At 35.6% G+C, this 18,448-nt stretch overlaps 1 protein-coding gene and 1 long non-coding RNA gene across 5 annotated transcripts in view; one reads left to right on the plus strand and one right to left on the minus strand.

Moving 5' to 3' along the window:
• The window catches only part of LOC126188085 (integrin alpha-4-like), a 521,321-nt gene extending 516,828 nt beyond the window's left edge, over positions 1 to 4,493 (minus strand). The window contains exon 1 of the mRNA XM_049929540.1: positions 4,271 to 4,493. Within this exon, the coding sequence (XP_049785497.1) occupies positions 4,271 to 4,440 (170 nt within the window). The 5' untranslated portion in view covers positions 4,441 to 4,493. The remainder of the gene's footprint in view (positions 1 to 4,270) is intronic.
• A 155-nt stretch (positions 4,494 to 4,648) lies between these two features.
• On the plus strand, positions 4,649 to 15,279 carry LOC126187699 (uncharacterized). 4 transcript variants are annotated; one of them, XR_007537776.1, is made up of 4 exons: positions 4,649 to 4,764; positions 4,851 to 4,924; positions 6,143 to 6,259; positions 13,142 to 15,279. It is a non-coding gene; the product is annotated as an uncharacterized LOC126187699 (long non-coding RNA). The 4 variants fall into 4 exon arrangements; XR_007537777.1 differs by having other exon boundaries at positions 4,658 to 4,924; positions 13,142 to 13,295; positions 13,567 to 15,279; XR_007537774.1 differs by having other exon boundaries at positions 4,658 to 4,924.
• Positions 15,280 to 18,448: the final 3,169 nt, after the last annotated feature.

The following is an 18,448-nucleotide window of genomic DNA, read 5'->3' on the forward strand; positions in this document are numbered from 1 at the left end:
CAATTTTTTTTATAACATTTGCATCCTGACAAAGACTACTGCTATTGAAATTTTATGTAGCATCTCTAATTACTTGAGTACTTTAAATCACTCATCTGCGGGAATCTTTTAAACCACTACAAGATAGTTTCTCAGTCCACCCATAGCTGTAGAATCTTATCAGTTATCTTGCAACTAGGATATCAAATTGATTTTTCCTATGAAGATGCATCTGGAAAGAAGACATCCCCAAATGTAAAGATAACCTAGGGAACACTAGTGCCTTTATCAAAGCTGACACAGTTAAATTATCTAATGCAATGTCACCCATTTCTTGTTTACCTTCTACAATGGACAAAACTGTATCAATGCCAGTGTCAAGTCCTGTGAACAGTTGGGAAGTCAGGCAGTTTGCACCAGTTTCCATTCTTATTAGTAAAGAATTACATGACTTAACATCAGCTGTACTTTCATTCATAATTACGATATACAAATGGCTTCTGAATTCCATTAGTAATGGATGGTCTTAGGCTCTGCCAAATGTTCTTACCTAGGAATAGAAATTTTCAAGACAGCCATGATTGTACCTAGAGGTCAATGCATAATTTAAATTGCAGTGAGTTTCAGATCACAAAAGCAACCTAGCAATGACTGTATTGAGATAAGTAGTTGTCTTTGGAAACAAAGTAAAGTTTTATTTTTTCACAGGATGAGATGGATTTATGAAGTACTTCCTCCAGTGTGTTCTTACAACGCCTAAAGCAATTGAAATAGGTTGTTTACCAACAGATACCCTTCAATCCATAATATCAAAATTATCATTAACCAACTTGTAGCATTCCACTGAGTCTTTTTATTCAGGCATTGCACATGAAATTACCTCTCTTAATTTTGGAACAGAGCTGCTAGGCAAGGTGAACATGCTAAAAATCTCTTCTGGAGACTGCTGAACAGTGAGCATTAAGTTTAAGACACAATTTGTTCTTCACTATCTTTCCTCAATAACTGCTCAATTACTCTGTTTATTTATTGCTTTTTTACCACATTGTAAAACCATAATCCAAAATGGTAATTGTGAAAAATTTCATCTTATGTTTTATATAAGCAAATACCCAAATATGGCAAGGAAAGATTGGGCAGAATAAATAATTTAGACGTAAAGACTCTAACTCACTGAAGAGAAGAAGCACTGAATTTCACTAGCTTTTAGAAGGATCTGTTTCTGAGTTACAGCATACAAGCACACACACACACACACACACACACACACACACACACACACACACACACACACACACACACAAAATTGTGTTTGTGTACTCTTGTTCAAAAAAGGGTTTGTCTGAAAAGTAGGAAAGTTTTCATTCTTTTCTGTGTACCTGTCAACAACTCTGTACACAAATATCATCATTTGGGGTCCAGTATCCACACAAACCACATGCTATAACAACGTATATCTTGCTATGTGGTCCAGATGTCAGTCTCTTGCTTCGTACATATGTGACTTGTCTATACTGATCGCATCAAAGCTTCATACAAACAGCTACTCTGCTTCACTTAAAGTTTATGCCTGCTTGCTCATTGGCTGCAACACATTAGTAAATATTCCAGGAACTATCTGTAACTTCATACAGCAGAAAGAATTAGATACCCATTTTTTTAAAAGTTAAAAAACCCAGTTATAGTATACCCATTAGGTCCCTTGCATACAATAAATGTAACTTTTCCTAGACACAGAGTGTGAAAGTAAGGCTTTGCTTTTATCTTTTGATTTCCACATGGTGTTTAATGAGACATTTAATTTGTGCATCTATAAAGATTTTTTTTGTACAATCTGTTGCACCTAAGCCTTTAGCTTAGTGCTATGGTGAAGCTAAAGGCTTTGGCATTGCATCCTTTTACTGTTTAAGGCATGAGCTAACAATTTGCTTCTTGTTCTCAGAGAAAGTTGATTATTTTTCTAATTTCATCCTCAATATGACCTTTACAGTTTCTGTATTTTGATCCACCACTCTCTTCTTTAGTGACAGTGAAATTAGTGCGCTAAATGCACATTTATGTGTTTTGTGGGGTTTTCTTCTACCACTTCTTTGTGATACCTGTGGATAGAAAATGGAATGACTGCAAAAGTGGTATTAATAAGGTGCAAATTAGGCACTGCAGTTGGCTTTAAGGTCTTCTTTGATGGAAGTTTCAATAACTGGATCTGAAGATCCAATAAATAGTAATCCTCCCTAAAATGAACATTATGGATAACAGCAGTTTTAATGTTAATGCTATCACTTCTTCGACAAAGCTGAGTCCACTGAGGAAGTATCACTGAAATTTTGAAAAACTTAAGATAGGTAATACTATTACCTACAGGTTTCTAATTAGTTTTCACATACAGCCACAACACAGTTCAGCATTTTTAATGTCAAGCAGAATGAATAAACTTGACAAAATATAAAAATGAGCAATAACACAACACAAAACTTACTTCCTTCAACAAGCTTGAAGTGAGCAGAGTGATGTAACACACAGAACTTAGAAGGGAAGACCATGACGCTGGAATCATATATTTACCTCAAACTTTGTGCACCTTCAGTAGGTCATTAAAACAACATAATGTGTAAGTAGTAAGGTACACTGATCTGACACTTCTGAGAAATTTGCAAGAGAGGTTTTAAGCATCTATTATGTAACTGATGCAACTGTGCATTGGCGACAGATGTTAGAATTCATTGTGGTCAAGAGGTTAACATTCGAGCTACATAAGAGGAATGTGTTTGAGGTGAAGGTTTGACTCCTGCTCAGACTTACATTTTAATTTGTATGTTTTCATCACTGGTCATATTATTTAATTTATATGGCATTTGAGAGGTACTATAATTTTAAAAACCCACATGTATTTGCATGAAGTGTTAGCGAACTTCAGATTATTTGATTGCTTACAATTTTTAATTAAATTTAATTATTACAACAAACATATTTATATTCCCTGAAGATGTATGTCTATCAAGATTTGCTAAATTCCTTACACTTGCAATCTGATAAGGTACCCAGAACAACTTTGCATCTTGACGTTTCGGGCTGCAGACACAGAGGCAGGCCTCATTTGGCAATCACCCTGCATAGCAGTGAGATGTTGCTAATGTAGCAAGAAATAATAGTGTATGTGCAAGTTATTTGAATATCACTGAATTTACACTTGTATTACAAAACTGAAGGTTTGAACAGGAGTTGGACCACTACCTCGTACACACTCACCTTATGTAGCTGGGACGCTAACCACTTGACCACCATGAGCTCTTAACATCCGCCACCTGCACACAGGTACAACAGTTACATAATAGAAGTGTAAAACTTCTCTTGTGATTTTCTTGTAAATTCCAGGGTAGTGCACCTTAGTACTTTCACATTATGTTGTTTTAATGGCTTACTGAAGGTTTACAAAGTTTGTAGTGAATCTGTGATCCCAACATCAAAGTCTCCCATAGTGAGGTTTGTGCATGCTCTTCCTACTTTTAACAATAAACTCTTAAATTACTATAGTTTCCATTTTTCCACAAATTATCTCAATATACAGAATGCTACACTGAATATACCTGTCAGTAACATACTTTAAGTTCTATGGGCCATGGCTTCATACATAGATATACAGTATACATCCTCCAAAAGTTTCAGTATGCATAAATAAATATTAATATGTAATATATGATACTGGGTGTTGAACACATGGATTGCACAATAGACAATGGCATGAACCACAGAAACACTCTGTGAATTTTCTGTAGTTTATCAGCCAGTCATGATTAGCTCCCTGAAAGGGAATGTCAGACTATCCAGAAACAATATCAAATTCCTATTTCTGTGAAACATTGTCTAGATCCTATGTCCCACCTGAGAGGAAAAGTTGTGAATTTATATTGGATTCATAGCTTATGCTGCTCCTTGAAATGTGTTTTGGAGAAAAACAGTGTGAATTAATTAATTTATGATCTGTTTGATGTTTCCTTTTTTTCACAGTGCAGGTGTGTTTTTGGTTTTCAATAGACCTCAGCAGGTTTCTCTGTTAACATCTCATGTTTCTCTCTGTTAACACATGTTATCTGTGAATACTGATTGTAGTCAATAATATTGTACAATATACCCTAAAAAGTTCAAAATTTTAGGAACAAAGTATTCCAATGAATTGTTGTTTCTGGCTTTCTTTTATACATATACACTCCTTCTATTTCACTGCAGTATATGTAATATTATTTTAAATGATATATTTATGCATTTATAATAATAGTTTTTTTATACTAACCAGGGTGGAGATCCAGAATCCAGAACAATACTGTACCCAAAGTAGCTGCTTCTTCCAGATCCTTTGCTCAGAAAGTCTTCATATACAATTGGATTTAATGTATCCAGATTAAAGCAAAATACATTCACAAATGCTGTAGACAAAATGGCGAAAACTGCTAGATACATCATGTTCTCTGTTACATAAAATGTCACGCAACATTCACTTTGACTAAATGCACACATTAATGAGTGGGTAACATGAATGAAGTTGCCTGCAGGAAGACTGTGGTTAGCTGAAGAAACCACATTCATCATCTTTTCTTTCCACTAGTGAAGTAACTTCCTGTCTTCTGAGACTTCCTGTGTGAGCACTTCCCTGGAAGTTCTCACAGTGCATTTACACATATTTCCACAGTGATATAGCACTCATACTAGACTGTTTAAAATTTGAGTGGTATCTTTCAAATTTATTAATATCTAACAAGCCTAATAAGTTAACCAATGTTTTCAGCTGTGAGCTTGAGTCATTATGTTAAAATTTAAAACTTTATTTTTGTACAACACAACACATTTGTTTTTAATCCCTTTGAATGTTACAGTGAATTTTTCTATTCAGTACAGACATGTATGTAATGAAAAATATAAAACAATGGCCACTCCAACAAAATTAAAAGTAAGTATGGGACTGCATACCTCTTATAGTCTTAGAAAGACTTAAAAGACAGATGGTTCTGTTCATCTGCAGAGACAAGTCAGATGCAGCATATGCAACAGATGTTTACCTATTTCTTTATATAAATCTCACTTCCTTTACTGTCTGTGTAGCTATTACAGATACATTACTTTTGCTCTAATTTTACATTTGCTTAACTCATTGACACTCATCTTCATTATCATCTTTATTCTCCATCTTTCCTGCATCTTCAGCAGTAATTCAATCACTATCATTTTTATTATTTTTTATTATGGAAACTTATAGTTGCAGTAATCCTACTGCACTTCATAAGTTCTCTGGAATATATGAGTTATTTCAGCAATGTTAATACCCTTTTGCCTTCTACTTTGTGTAAGAAGCAACATTAACATCCTTTGTAAATTCTGCTCATTTATGCAGTGGTGATAGCTTTGGTTTATCTTTTCCTATCTCCCCCCCCTCCCCCAAACACACACACACACACACACACACACACACACACACACACATTGAACCTTGAAGAACGAATCTGAGTTCTTCCAGCATGTAATTCAACATTTAATTCTTACAGTGTCTGGTTATCTTCCTATACTTTTGCATACTTTCTGCCATTCCCATTTATTCACATAATGCATATGAAAATGATACCACAATGTACAAAACACAGTAAGGCAATTCAGCCAGTTAATAGAAATAGTGCATTTTTACAATATGAAATTAGTTTTTCTCTGTCAAATATTAGAAACTGTGTGCCAAAAAAATTCACATTCTAGTCTTTATTATCTGTTTCTCCATGCCATTATAGCGCTGCTGGGCATAGTTTTTATTATGTTTAATTCCAACTGATACCTTGTGTATAAGTATGTATAACAGCCATATTATTAATAGATGAAATCAAAAGTTGTAATGGCACCAGGAAACTATGTGTAATATCTTTTTATTTTCTTGTGATATCAATTTATATGAACGTTTTCAACAAATGACAAATGCAAGGAGGATTTTCATTTTTTTAACAACTTTTGTTTCAAATCTCGCTTGAGAGTACTTGTGTTTTAGATCTCACATAAGAAGGACATATAATTTTTACTCTTATGTCAACAATGACTGTTGTAAATGATATGTGTGATAAAAATGCAAAAGGAAAAATATGTATTATGAGTTACAAAAGATCCAAGATTTTTTTAAATTTCTATGTAGGACTTAAACCTTCAATTGTAAGAAGAGGAAGTAATTTCTCCCATCTGGGAAAACCTCTGCTAATCATCAAGATTTAATGGATGGACTGTATGACCGGCAACCACAGGACCATTAGAGGTAACTTAATAATGATGTCTATTAAATATATATGTTTGTAATAGCCAGAATAATTGACTTTTTGTTAAGCACCAAGTTGCTGCAGAATACGGTTTGTGTGACTTTGATAAGTTACATTGTATTTTTCTTACATTGTGAGGAAGACTGTTCATAGCAGCAAATTTAGTTTTAACAAGAATTCTTGCTTTAATTCCAGTACTGCAAGTATTAATTATCTCTCATTATGTAAATTTCATACCGATTCATACACTTTGTGTTAGCTTTTGGGCTGCCTCCCAGCACGGTTATTCTAAAATTGACCAAGATCAAACTCAACTAGTGACCAATTTTCCAGGACCAAGTCATAGTTAAACATGAACAGACTTTTTCTAGTAAATGTTAAACATAAAATCAAAAAATAACTTGTCATTATTGTCTAAAAGAAAAACTAATTTTTGTCAATTTTCTTATTGCATGAATACAAGTGTAATAAAAGCCATTTGATATGAAAATGTGCACAATATAAAAAACAAGAAGCAGAGAATTAAAAAGACCAATTTATCGCCAATGGGAGACATAAGTGAGTTGCTTGACTACACAAAGAAGGTAGAAAATTTATGCAATAGCTTGTGTGATTATGCTTAGTAGCGCCTCTCTTGTCGTATTTAGCTTTCTTTCCTGTTTCCTTATCAATTCCCTAGCAGAAAATTTATTAATCAAAAAGAATCTAAAATCATACCTAACTTTGACTCTTCAGTGTAGTATAAATTATTATGAAAATTTCAATCATTTGTGTCATAATACTTTTCAACAAATTAACAAGAATTTATAGAAACACGATTTCATAGTAAATTGCAGATTTCAGGTGTAAAATTTATTTGCATAAAAATTTTTCTACTGATTTTTGTAAAATTTTTTGGTAATTGCTAGCATGACAAAAATGGCTGACCAAAAATTGTCCATTGTTGATCGTAATACAGAAGTTGCAATCGGCCAAGATGGTGGTGCATAAGTCAACATGTATCAGAGAGAGATAGGTAACATTCCTCTCACGCTAAGTGAGGAGAGACCTATGTCATTGGGACGGAGGCATGTGTCTTCATGAGTTTCACGAGTTGTCCTATCAACTGTTGTTAACAAACGACAGCACAGATACACAGACAAACTAAGACGATACCATGATGACTATCAATGAGACCATTTACAGCATCTCCCAAAGTGATAAATTGCTGCGAAATGAAACAGAGGAATGTGAAACAGCAGTGTATTTTGACAACATAGGACAGACACTGATTATCAGTAATCTGAATATTAAAATGGAAAGTACGTGTTATAACAGCAATAATAGTACCACAAATGTGCTGTTCAAACAATTACTGACAAATGTGAACACAACATTCCAGGATATGAGGAAATTCAATACAGTTACACAACAGCTTAGTAACCTGTAGAAAGCTTAGAATTATAGTCTGAATATGCCAAAAGAGAAAAAACTCAGATAAGGAAAAATTTATATGATATAACCAAAAGAGCAGAAGCAGATACCTTAGATTAAAGTAGTACATTAGTACAGAAGATAGTATCTGAATGTAAAGCATATGTTGACCCCATAGAAGAGGCCATGAAGAAAAGGGAAATCAAACCATCAAATGAAGTAGGTCAGGTTGCTAATATTCAACACTAACTGTGTCCAAGACAGATGCACGTAATAGTTATACACATCTTGTCACAAGCCTGATAGCGAGCACAAGTGAAGATTGTACAATTCATAATTTACCTCCAGCAGCACCTACAATACATGCGCAACTGTCACAAAGTACTCTGCACAGTTGTAATAACACACCGAAGTCAGATAATGCCGCATGTTTAACAACCATCTTTGCTGATGAAGGGTTGCTTAAACATAGGCCGTTTCCCACGTATTCAACAGATGGAAAGTGGATGAACCCGATAGCTTTTATCAGTGCATTCTGCAATGTATTTCTGTGTAATTGGACAGAGGCTCAAAAGATAAGATTTGCTGTTGGTTACACCCAAGGTGGTGTTCTTCTGTGGGCCACTGACATGGCAGAACATTGTCACAGTTACGAGCAATCTGAATGTGCTTTCTTAGACATGTACTGGTCAGAAGCCATTCAAGAAAAGTTAGGATGTTAAATCTTTAACATAGCTCCAATTCATAGTAAGCATGGAAGATTGCAGGGTTATTTCAAAAAGTATTTGAATAAAAACAGATATTGGACTAATCCTATATCACAGGTGGACGTAATGAAGATATTAAAGAGTCAGCTTCCACCACACATTAGGGAAAGATTAGTAACTATAGCAGAACATGGCATTGAGTACTTTTTGTCAGTTTTGGATTCCACTGCCCTGATTTATAAGGAGGCACCATGGCAACAAAAAGCAGCAGATAAACAAACACCTCAACCCGTCTTTGGAAACCAATCTGTAAATAATAATGTTAGTACCCAACAACCATGGAAACCATATCTGACACAGTACATACAGAAAGGGAATGGAGATGTCAATGGGACAAACAAGAGATTCAAGTGAGGTTATCAGAATAAGAACAATTACAATAGACAAGCCAGTACAAGGCTATTCGCTGCCCGTAAATAGTAACAGCCAGCCGTTGCAGTGGCATGCTGTCTGCAACAATCAAATACCGCATGCTGTGCCACAGCCAACCTTTGGACAACATAATAGCATAAACTATAATTTTGTGTGAAAATGGGTCACGCGCAGCCAATGACATGAATTGGCGTAACACAACACACACTGTACAGCTCGCTGAAATTACTCCGGTCGTTGAGGTCAATGCTCCTGCACCAGCAGAAAACTCCAATGGGTCACAGTGAGGCTCCACACTCCTGAGCAGGTAGGGAGATATGATGAACAATGTGACATGAAAGATGAGTTACACCGACATGAGGAGAATGTTCAAGAAAATTTGTATGCAGAGTAGGTACAGGCAGTTACAAATATAAAGGTATTTAACATGGAAGTACACTTAGTTTTAGACACAGGTACAATGACTAACTTAATGTCAACTGAATTTTTCCAAGAGTTAAAGAAAAGAGGTAAAATTCCCACATTCCCAGTGCAGAACTGTAGAATACAGATGGCCACCGAAAAGAAATCAAAAGCAGTGAAATTATAAGCACTTATTCCATTGAAAATTTCCTCACCATTGACAAATTAATGGTAAATTGTTTGATTGAGATGGACAAAGGTAGGACTTATAAGACGCAAATTGATATAGAAAGTGGTAAATGCTACTTCACCGTAAACGAGCATGTATTTCCTGTTTATTTAATAAAAACCTCAGACAAGAAGGTCAAGCAGAAGTAGGAGTCTGATGCAACAGTTCAGTCTGTATTTTCTATTGTAATGTTTGGAAACACTCACTACAATGAACAAGTGCTAGAATCTGATGTAAACTATGAAATGGTAGAACAAAAGGTGAGTGAGCCCAGCACCTTAAATGAACAGAAGCAACAGGAACTTCCAGGTCTGTTATTAAGTATGCACATGTATTTAGAAAACAACCCAGAGTTATCAAGGATTATCAGTACAAAATGGATTTATTATGCCTCATCATAATCCATTCCTTGAGCGAAAAGAGAGGCAGTGTGAGAAGAAGTCAATTGAATGATTAAATGGGGAACCTTTCAACCTTCCTTTTCACCTTATTGTAGCCCCATATTGCCCTTGTAAGTAAACTAGGCTCGAGGTATTAATAAGATCCTAGTACCAGTTTGAATCAGACCTGACAACCTGGACCACCAACTGTTGAAGTTCCATAATACATGGCATTTTACCGTATTGGACCTCTGAAGGTCCTACTGGCAAATCCAACTCCATCCAGAAGGTAGAAAGTACACAGCTTTTGTATGTTGTGGTAGAAACTTTGAATACTGCATCCTGCCATTTGGTCTGGCATTTTCATTGCAGCATTAGATAAAGTATTAGAACCAGAGCTGTTTCGCAAGGTTATGGTCTATGCTGACAACTTGTTAATCACAACCCCCACTTGGTCAGAACACAGTCAGCTGATTGAGAAAGTTTTACAGCATTTTTCAGAATATAGGGTGACAGCCAATTTAAAACAGTCTGACTTTGGCGGGGGAGAAGGTAAAATTTCTTGGTCACATTATCTCCAAACAAGGTATCCTCCCTGATACTTAGAAACTTGACGCCATATGCAATTGTCCTGCACCGACGAACAAGAAATAAGTTTATTTAGGATTAGCATCATTCCTCCATAAGTTCATACCCAAACAACTGATGAACAGTGACACCCTGTTTAATTTATCACACAAAAACAAACCATGGCTATGGGATGACAAGTGCCAATAGGATTTCAATAATGTTAAATAGGCAAATATACTTAGTCACCTGGATAAGGAGAAAGACTTCTGTCTGTACACAGACACCTTCTTGCAGGGTCTGAAGGCATGTCTGTTCCAGATGAGAGAGGAAGACGTTAAGATATTGCCAAAGGTAATTAGATTTGCTACCAGCACATTAACTGATGCAGAAAGATCATACTCTGCATCAGAATTAAAGTTTGGCAGAATTAGAAAGTCTGGGCATTCAGAAAATTTTAGTACTTTTATGGGGTAAGAGTACAAAAGTATATCGTGATCACCAATTCCTTTCATTATTGTTGACATGCAGATGACTGCACAGGAGATTGGCTAGGTGGTGTCAATATTTGCAAGAATTCAACTTCGAAATTATTTATACCAATGGCAATCAGAACATCATTGCTGTAGCTCTATCAAGGTTGCCTCAAGGTCTAGATGAATTTAGTGAAGATTTGGTACAGGATTCTGAAATAAGAACTCTTCTTATGCAAAGTAAAGTACCGCAATCTGACTACAGTAAGTTTTGTAAAGAAATGAAAACCATGCAACAACAGAACCTAGGATGGGTCAAAGTCAGACAAAAACAAACACAGGAAGGCAACAAACAGGTAAAATTGTGGTACAGGGAATATAAGGGTGTTTTATTTTATTGCAAGCATCCCGACTCAGAACAATGGTGCATTTGTCTTCCTGAGAAGTACATTGAGGAATTCATAGTGTACAACCACGAAGTGTGGGGACACTACAGGGTAAGTACATGTACCGATGAGAAAGGTAAAAACACTGCTACTTCCCAAATTTGAGACGACGAGTACTTCAGGTACTACAAAAATGTATAGTGTGTCAGAAGGCAAAACATTCTAACTCTTCCAAACATATCAAGCTTCACCCAATTTTAACTTAGAGCCCTCTAGATTTAGTGTCTCTAGATGTAGCAGGCCCCTATCCAAAATGCAAGGGTGGAGTAAGATACATAGTAGCACTATATGATGTTTTTACAAAGCATATTGTGATGTACACTGTACATAGCATAACAGCGACCTCCATCAGGAAAACGATCAAAGAAGATTACATGAGGAGAATAAGAAAGCCACGATTTATACTTACTGATAATACCTCATATATTATAGGACAGAAATGGAAGCAATTTGTGACATCACAGGATATAAAACAAATCTTAGTATCAAGATTCCACCCCAAGGCATTGCCTGTAGAAAGAGTATTCAAGGAATTTAATTGGTTCATAAGGATATACACACCGCACACACACATGAAATGGGTAGAATATGTCACACCGTTCATGCCAGGTCATTAACAATCTTACAAATTCTTCCACTGGTTTCACAAAAATGAATTAATGTTTTATGCTAGACAAAAGGACAAATGGGAGTCACCACTACCAAAAATACCATCAGTGGAAATGACCTTGGAGGAAAAAATTAAACAAGCAGTAATCACACTGGAAAACAGGGCTAAATATAGGAAAAAAATCTCTGATTGGAAGCTGAAGCGTTTTACACAGTTTACTGAGGGCCAACAAGTTCTGTTATGAACACATCCTAGGCCAACAAAAATAGGGAAGTTAAACAAGAAGTGGCAATTACTTAAATCAGGACTGTATATAATTTCCAAAGTCTCATATTCCAGAGCTTATCAACTGATTTAGGAGAGGACTGGTTGACACAGAGGTCTCTATCCCCACAAGGACTTAAAGGCATTTGTGGAATAAACATTGCTGACATAAGTATTTTAACTGAAAATGACTGTACATAATAGTAATTTAATTTCTGTTTTCTTTTGAATACTAGTGTTAAGGAAACATGTTTGGATATAAGAGACTTTTACTTGTATTTTGATAGTAGCAGCTAAGTGAAATTGAGAGGGCTAGTATAACAAATCAGTGATTTGCTTGACATGAAGAGTGGTGAAGCAGAGCATAACTTGTGATGTATGCTGTGATGTAATTATAATGTTGAGGCGAAAGCAACAACTCGCACGAATGCACATGTAAACACAGCCACAGGAGATTTAAATATTAGGCAGCTGACATGATAAAAGACTGACAGTTAATGCAATTAAATGCAACTTGCGCACACACATATTTATAGGAACTGTATACATACAGGAAGAAAGAAGGAATAACTATAAATTTAAGGTTGACTACATCTATGTTGAACTAAGGAAATATACAAGAGACTACAAGTAATATCTACATAAAATGATAATGTTAACCTACTATATACAGGTATGCACAGATGTTTACAGAAACTGAACTACAGGACATATAACAAATAATTAAGGATATGTGTGATGACAGCTGAGATGACAGCAGGATACAGAGATAGGAGCACAAGTATCTCACGTTTTATGGAATTTTGTATATACTTTTCTTTGCAGGGTATAGGTAAGTGAAGCTGGTGATGTACTGGGTGGAACAGGTGAATAAAACGGTTGCATACTGACATAAAAGAATGACTGAATCAATGTCCATTGAGCTACTACACATTTAGTTTTAAGTTTTTCGTTTCAGCGACCTGTGGAATGACACGGTGTGAAAGAAGAGATGATAAGCTTTGAGAGTGGCATGGTACCATACGAGTAACAGGCTGCACCTCAAGCAAATAAAATTTAGTTGTAACAATTGGCACAAATGAATGATTCAAAGTATCAGCAGTAGCAGTGCGGTAAGTGACAAGTGATATAGGTTTGATGCTACCGAACAAATAAAGGGCCAATCTACACACAGGGTACAGGCCGACCTACACACGGGGTACAGTCTGCCTCAAAAATTCCCAACATCCATTTTCACTTTATAATATGTATATATGTATATGAAGGTATTCATCACAAACAGGATTATTCCTACACATTGAATGACAACAACATTTATGGCAATTAAACACGTCATGAATATTTAAGTTACCCATTGTCTGAAGTAAACAATGTCTATTTCAGGTAGTAAGAACATAACAAGAGTCTATCATGAGAACGATGCTGATTGAGAGTCTTGTTGTAACGTGATATAGCCAGCCGGAGTGGCCGAGCGGTTCTAGGTGCTTCAGTCTGGAACCGCACAACTGCTACGCTCGCAGGTTTGAATCCTGCCTCGGACATGTATGTGTGTGATGTCCTTAGGTTAGTTAGGTTTAAGTAGTTCTACGTTCTAGGGGACTGATGACCTTAGATGTTGCGTCCCATAGTGCACAGAGACATTTGAACCATTTTTGCAACATGATAAATGAGTTCTACATCCTTTCCATTGTAATCCGATGAGTCTGTTCTCAAATAGATTCCTTCCTTCATTGCTTGAGGCAATGCTAAATGTAGTTACACAAGCAGCACATACTGTATTCAAAGTAAATGCCAATGCTTCCCATCTGCCCCATAAATAAAAAATAAGCTCTCATGAACAATGTGAAAGAAATTATGTATAATATTTCTTATGCAAAGTTTTGTGGCACACAAACATATGGATATATATATGTACATAAGAATGATCGATGTAACTGAGATTACGCATATTTATTCTATAATGTGAATGTAAATAAGCCTATTATGTACAAACTAAACTTGTTCGACTGTTTATGAAGTAAGTGTGATGGCAATGTCAGCAATGATATGTAATATATGAATGTATTAAAATTCTGACTCTGTTTGTTTGAAGAGTAACAGCATAAGAAATCAGACACTTATATACAAAATGAGTGATTAATAGAGTTGGATGGCAATTCAGCAAGGAACCTGTGTAAAAGTGATTTTTTTCAAAAGTGAAGTGTGCTGATGCTTAGTATGCATTTGTAAACCTACAAAAATTTTTACTAAACTACACTCAACCCTGGATAAATGAAGAAGTGCTTTATAAGGAACTTACCATGTCATCAGGGGCTGATTGATGGATTTCCTCTCCACTGAATGAGCACGTTACGATGGCTAAACAATGGTCCCAGGCCATAAAATTGTAGGTCCTCTGTCATATCATCAAAATTACATCAAGCGTGCACATTGTTTCCAAGAAATGAACAAATTGTTTGTGGAGAAATGCATGGTACAACACATGATGACTTCACTGTTTCACTCCGAGTGAAATGGACATGCATGAGTTAGAAGTATTCAGTGAGGACAAAACAGTTTTTAAATCCCAGTGCATGGCCACCAACTACTTGCCATGTGCATGGGCACATTAATGAATGAGACTGGACTAAACCAAGCATTGTTGAATACACACACTATTTGATATTTGTAACCCTTTTTAATAACTTGTTAAGTCTATCTAAAAGACCGAGAAATAAAGGGCTTTAAGTCCCCTCACTGGTAATAGATGACAACCAATTAATCATGTGATACTACCTAACATTGTTGGTGTACTGTTGGGGGCAACTGTGTAATACCTTTTTATTTTTCTCACAATATCAATTTATATAAATGTTTTCTTTTCCTCATTAGTAATAAGAAATTGGTACATCACCAGAGAAGATGGCAAACACAGGCTTTTAAAATAATTTTTCTAACAAACGAGAAATGCCAGGAGAATATTCAATTTTTTAACAACTTTTGTTTCAAATCCCACTTGAGAATATTTAAGTTTCAGATCTCACAGAAGAAGGACATATAATATTTACTCTTGTGTCAACAATGACTGCTGTAAATGCTAGGTGTGATAAAAATACAAAAGGGAAAAATATATTATGCATTATAAAATACACAAGGTTTTTTATTTTTACAAATGACTTTAACCTGCAATTGTAAGAAGAGGCAGTAATTTCTCCCATCTGGCAAAACATCTGCAAATCATCAAGATTCAGTGGATGGGCTGTATGATCATCAACCACAGAACATTAGAGGTAACATCAGCGTAACTTAATAGTGACGAGGGAAACATTCCATGTCGGAAAAATATATCTAAAAACAAAGATGATGTGACTTACCAAACAAAAGCGCTGGCATGTTGATAGACACACAAACAAACACAAACATACACACAAAATTCAAGCTTTCAAAACCAATGGTTGCTTCATCAGGAAAGAGGGAAGGAGAGGGGAAAAACGAAAGGATGTGGGTTTTAAGGGAGAGGGTAAGGAGTCATTCCAATCCCGGGAGCAGAAAGACTTACCTTAGGGGGGGGGGGGGGGGGGAAGGCCTTTACAAATGTCTGCTTGTGTCTGTGTATGTGGGGATGGATATGTGTGTGTGTGTGTGTGTGTGTGTGTGTGTGTGTGTGTGTGTGTGTGGGTGCGAGTGTATACCTGTCCTTTTTTCCCCCTAAGGTAAGTCTTTCCACTCCCGGGATTGGAATGACTCCTTACCCTCTCCCTTAAAACCCACATCCTTTCGTCTTTCCCTCTCCTTCCCTCTTTTCGATGAAGCAACCGTTGGTTGTCAAAGCTTGAATTTTGTGTGTATGTTTGTGTGTCTATCAACCTGCCAGCGCTTTCGTTTGGTAAGTCACATCATCTTTGTTTTTGAGCAGCAAATTTACTTTTAACAAAAATTCATGCTTTAAGTCCAGTACTGCAAGTATTAATTATCTCTTGTTACATAAATTTCATGTCAATCCATAAGCTTTGTGTTAGCTGTTGGGCTGCCTCCCAGCACAGTTATTCCAAATCGACCAATAGGAGGTAACACAACTAATTGTGAAGCTTTCTTCGGCGTCTACAAACAGAGGCAAGGAGAATAAAGAGAAATAACACTTAGGAAGCCAAATGGAATGAAAGTCACTTTTATGAACTAAACACTCATGTAACACTTATTAAATTTTAAGCTGCAAAAGAGAGCAATTCATATCCTGAAGGCAGGGGCAACTATAGCCGCCGCCCCCCCCCCCCCCCACACACACACACACACACTTCCTGCCAATGGAGTATCATATTACACTGGATAAAATGACATCAGAAATCAGCGAATATATTACTCCAACAGACTGAATAGTTATTTTATAATTATGTAGCAATATAGGTTGCAAAATATTTCAAACACATTTTAAGAAAAGAATAAGAGCAGCAAGCATCTTACTATCTAAACCAATAAATATCATTTAACCTAAAATGGGCATCTTATTATTTATTAATACACATCTTTTATGCCGAACTCCAAAACAGTTACCAAAAACTACTTTAAGCAACACCAAATTTTACCAATTCGTTGGTGGCGGACCCCAACTCTCCTTTTCTTAGGCGATATTCCATTCCACCAAAACCCCCCCTTCCCCTCCTCCCCCCCCCCCCCCCAATTAGCACCCTCCTGGACTGACTCCTAGAATCGCCACTGTCTGAAGGGTGTTGCCTACAGAGATCTATGTAGAGGACTCTTTAAGGAGCCGAAAGTTTTGATCCTCCCTTGTTTATTCATCTATGAATCAGTTTGTTTCCTCAAGTCAAATCAAGAATTCTCTTCTCTAAACAGTGAAGTACACAACTATCAAACAAGAAACATGCTTGATTTCCATATAAACCTACATTCAAAAGCCCTGTACCAAAATAGTGTGGTGTTTCTACCTAAAATAATGTTCAATGCCTTACCAAAAGAAATAAAAAACATACTAAACTTACATATATCTAAAAAGAATTAAAGAGGCTACTATTAGGTCAAAGTGTCTGTAATGTTGATGAATTTCTTTACTATCAAAACAGATAGTACTCATATTTTTATTTGTATAAACCTTTGTTTTTTCAACTTGCATGGAAAAGGAAGGCAATGAAAACAGTATTTCCTTTAACGGATTTTTCTATATAAAACTTTTCTTGCAGGCCAAAAGAAGACAAAATATGTAAAGTGTAACTAAGAAAATGTTATTTCCCTTAATTGTTAAAAATATAAATCATGCTATCTCTCTCTCTCTCTCTCTCTCTCTCTCTCTCTCTCTCTCTCTCTCTCTCTCTCTCTCTCTGTCTGTCTCTGTCTCTCTCTCCCTTTCCATATGACAATTCCTGTATCATGTATATGATAAAATGGATGATAATAAATTGAAATGAAGTGAATTGAATTGAATTATGTAAGATGATTCCAGGATTATCTTGTACTGCACTGCAAAGCAGGGTTTGTAGTAAAAACAGTATTCTTTTTAGTATTTTGCCCATCTTCAGCAATTGTAGTCATGTATAATGAAATAATAAGCAACCAGTTGCAGAAATGAAATTTAATTTATTGACTAGTTTGAAGCACTTAGTGACCTCCTGCAGAAGGTTATGCCTTGCTTGCTTGATTGATTTATTTATTTATTCATCCGTAGAACAATATACACTGAAAGGATGTCATCAAATGTTTGTACAATATTTCTTATAAAATAAACATGTCTCTTTACAGTATATACAGCTCCTATACTTAGTTCTACTTTTCTAATCATGTCAAGTTAAATTTGTTATGCTGTACAATGTTCATGAACATTAGTCTATAGTTATTTTAATTATTTATCTGCAGTGTAATAGCTATTGTCTATTAAATATTTTTTAGCCTTTGACTAAAGGTGTGGGGATCATTTACATCTTTTATTTCTATTGGTAATCTGTTGTACAGTTTAATACCATGATATAATACCCTATTTTGAGTTTTTGATTTGTCTCTTCCATTTAGATGTAAACAGTGTAAGATATCACATTACTTGTGAGTGTCTATAATAACGTACATACAGCACAATGCCATTGCGCTAATAAATATATGCAGGAGCAATAATAATAATAATAATAATAATAATTTTATTGTCATTCAGCTGATTACAGTAATAGACAAAGTCAAGAGCATATATTTCTACATAAACTAATATATTGATGTGAACTGGTTTACATAAAATAGGTACACGTTAGAATACAGTATTTTCATCTTCAAAAAATTCATCTGTGGT

This window comes from Schistocerca cancellata, chromosome 5 (assembly GCF_023864275.1).
Source record: "Schistocerca cancellata isolate TAMUIC-IGC-003103 chromosome 5, iqSchCanc2.1, whole genome shotgun sequence".
Classification (NCBI taxonomy): domain Eukaryota; kingdom Metazoa; phylum Arthropoda; class Insecta; order Orthoptera; family Acrididae; genus Schistocerca; species Schistocerca cancellata.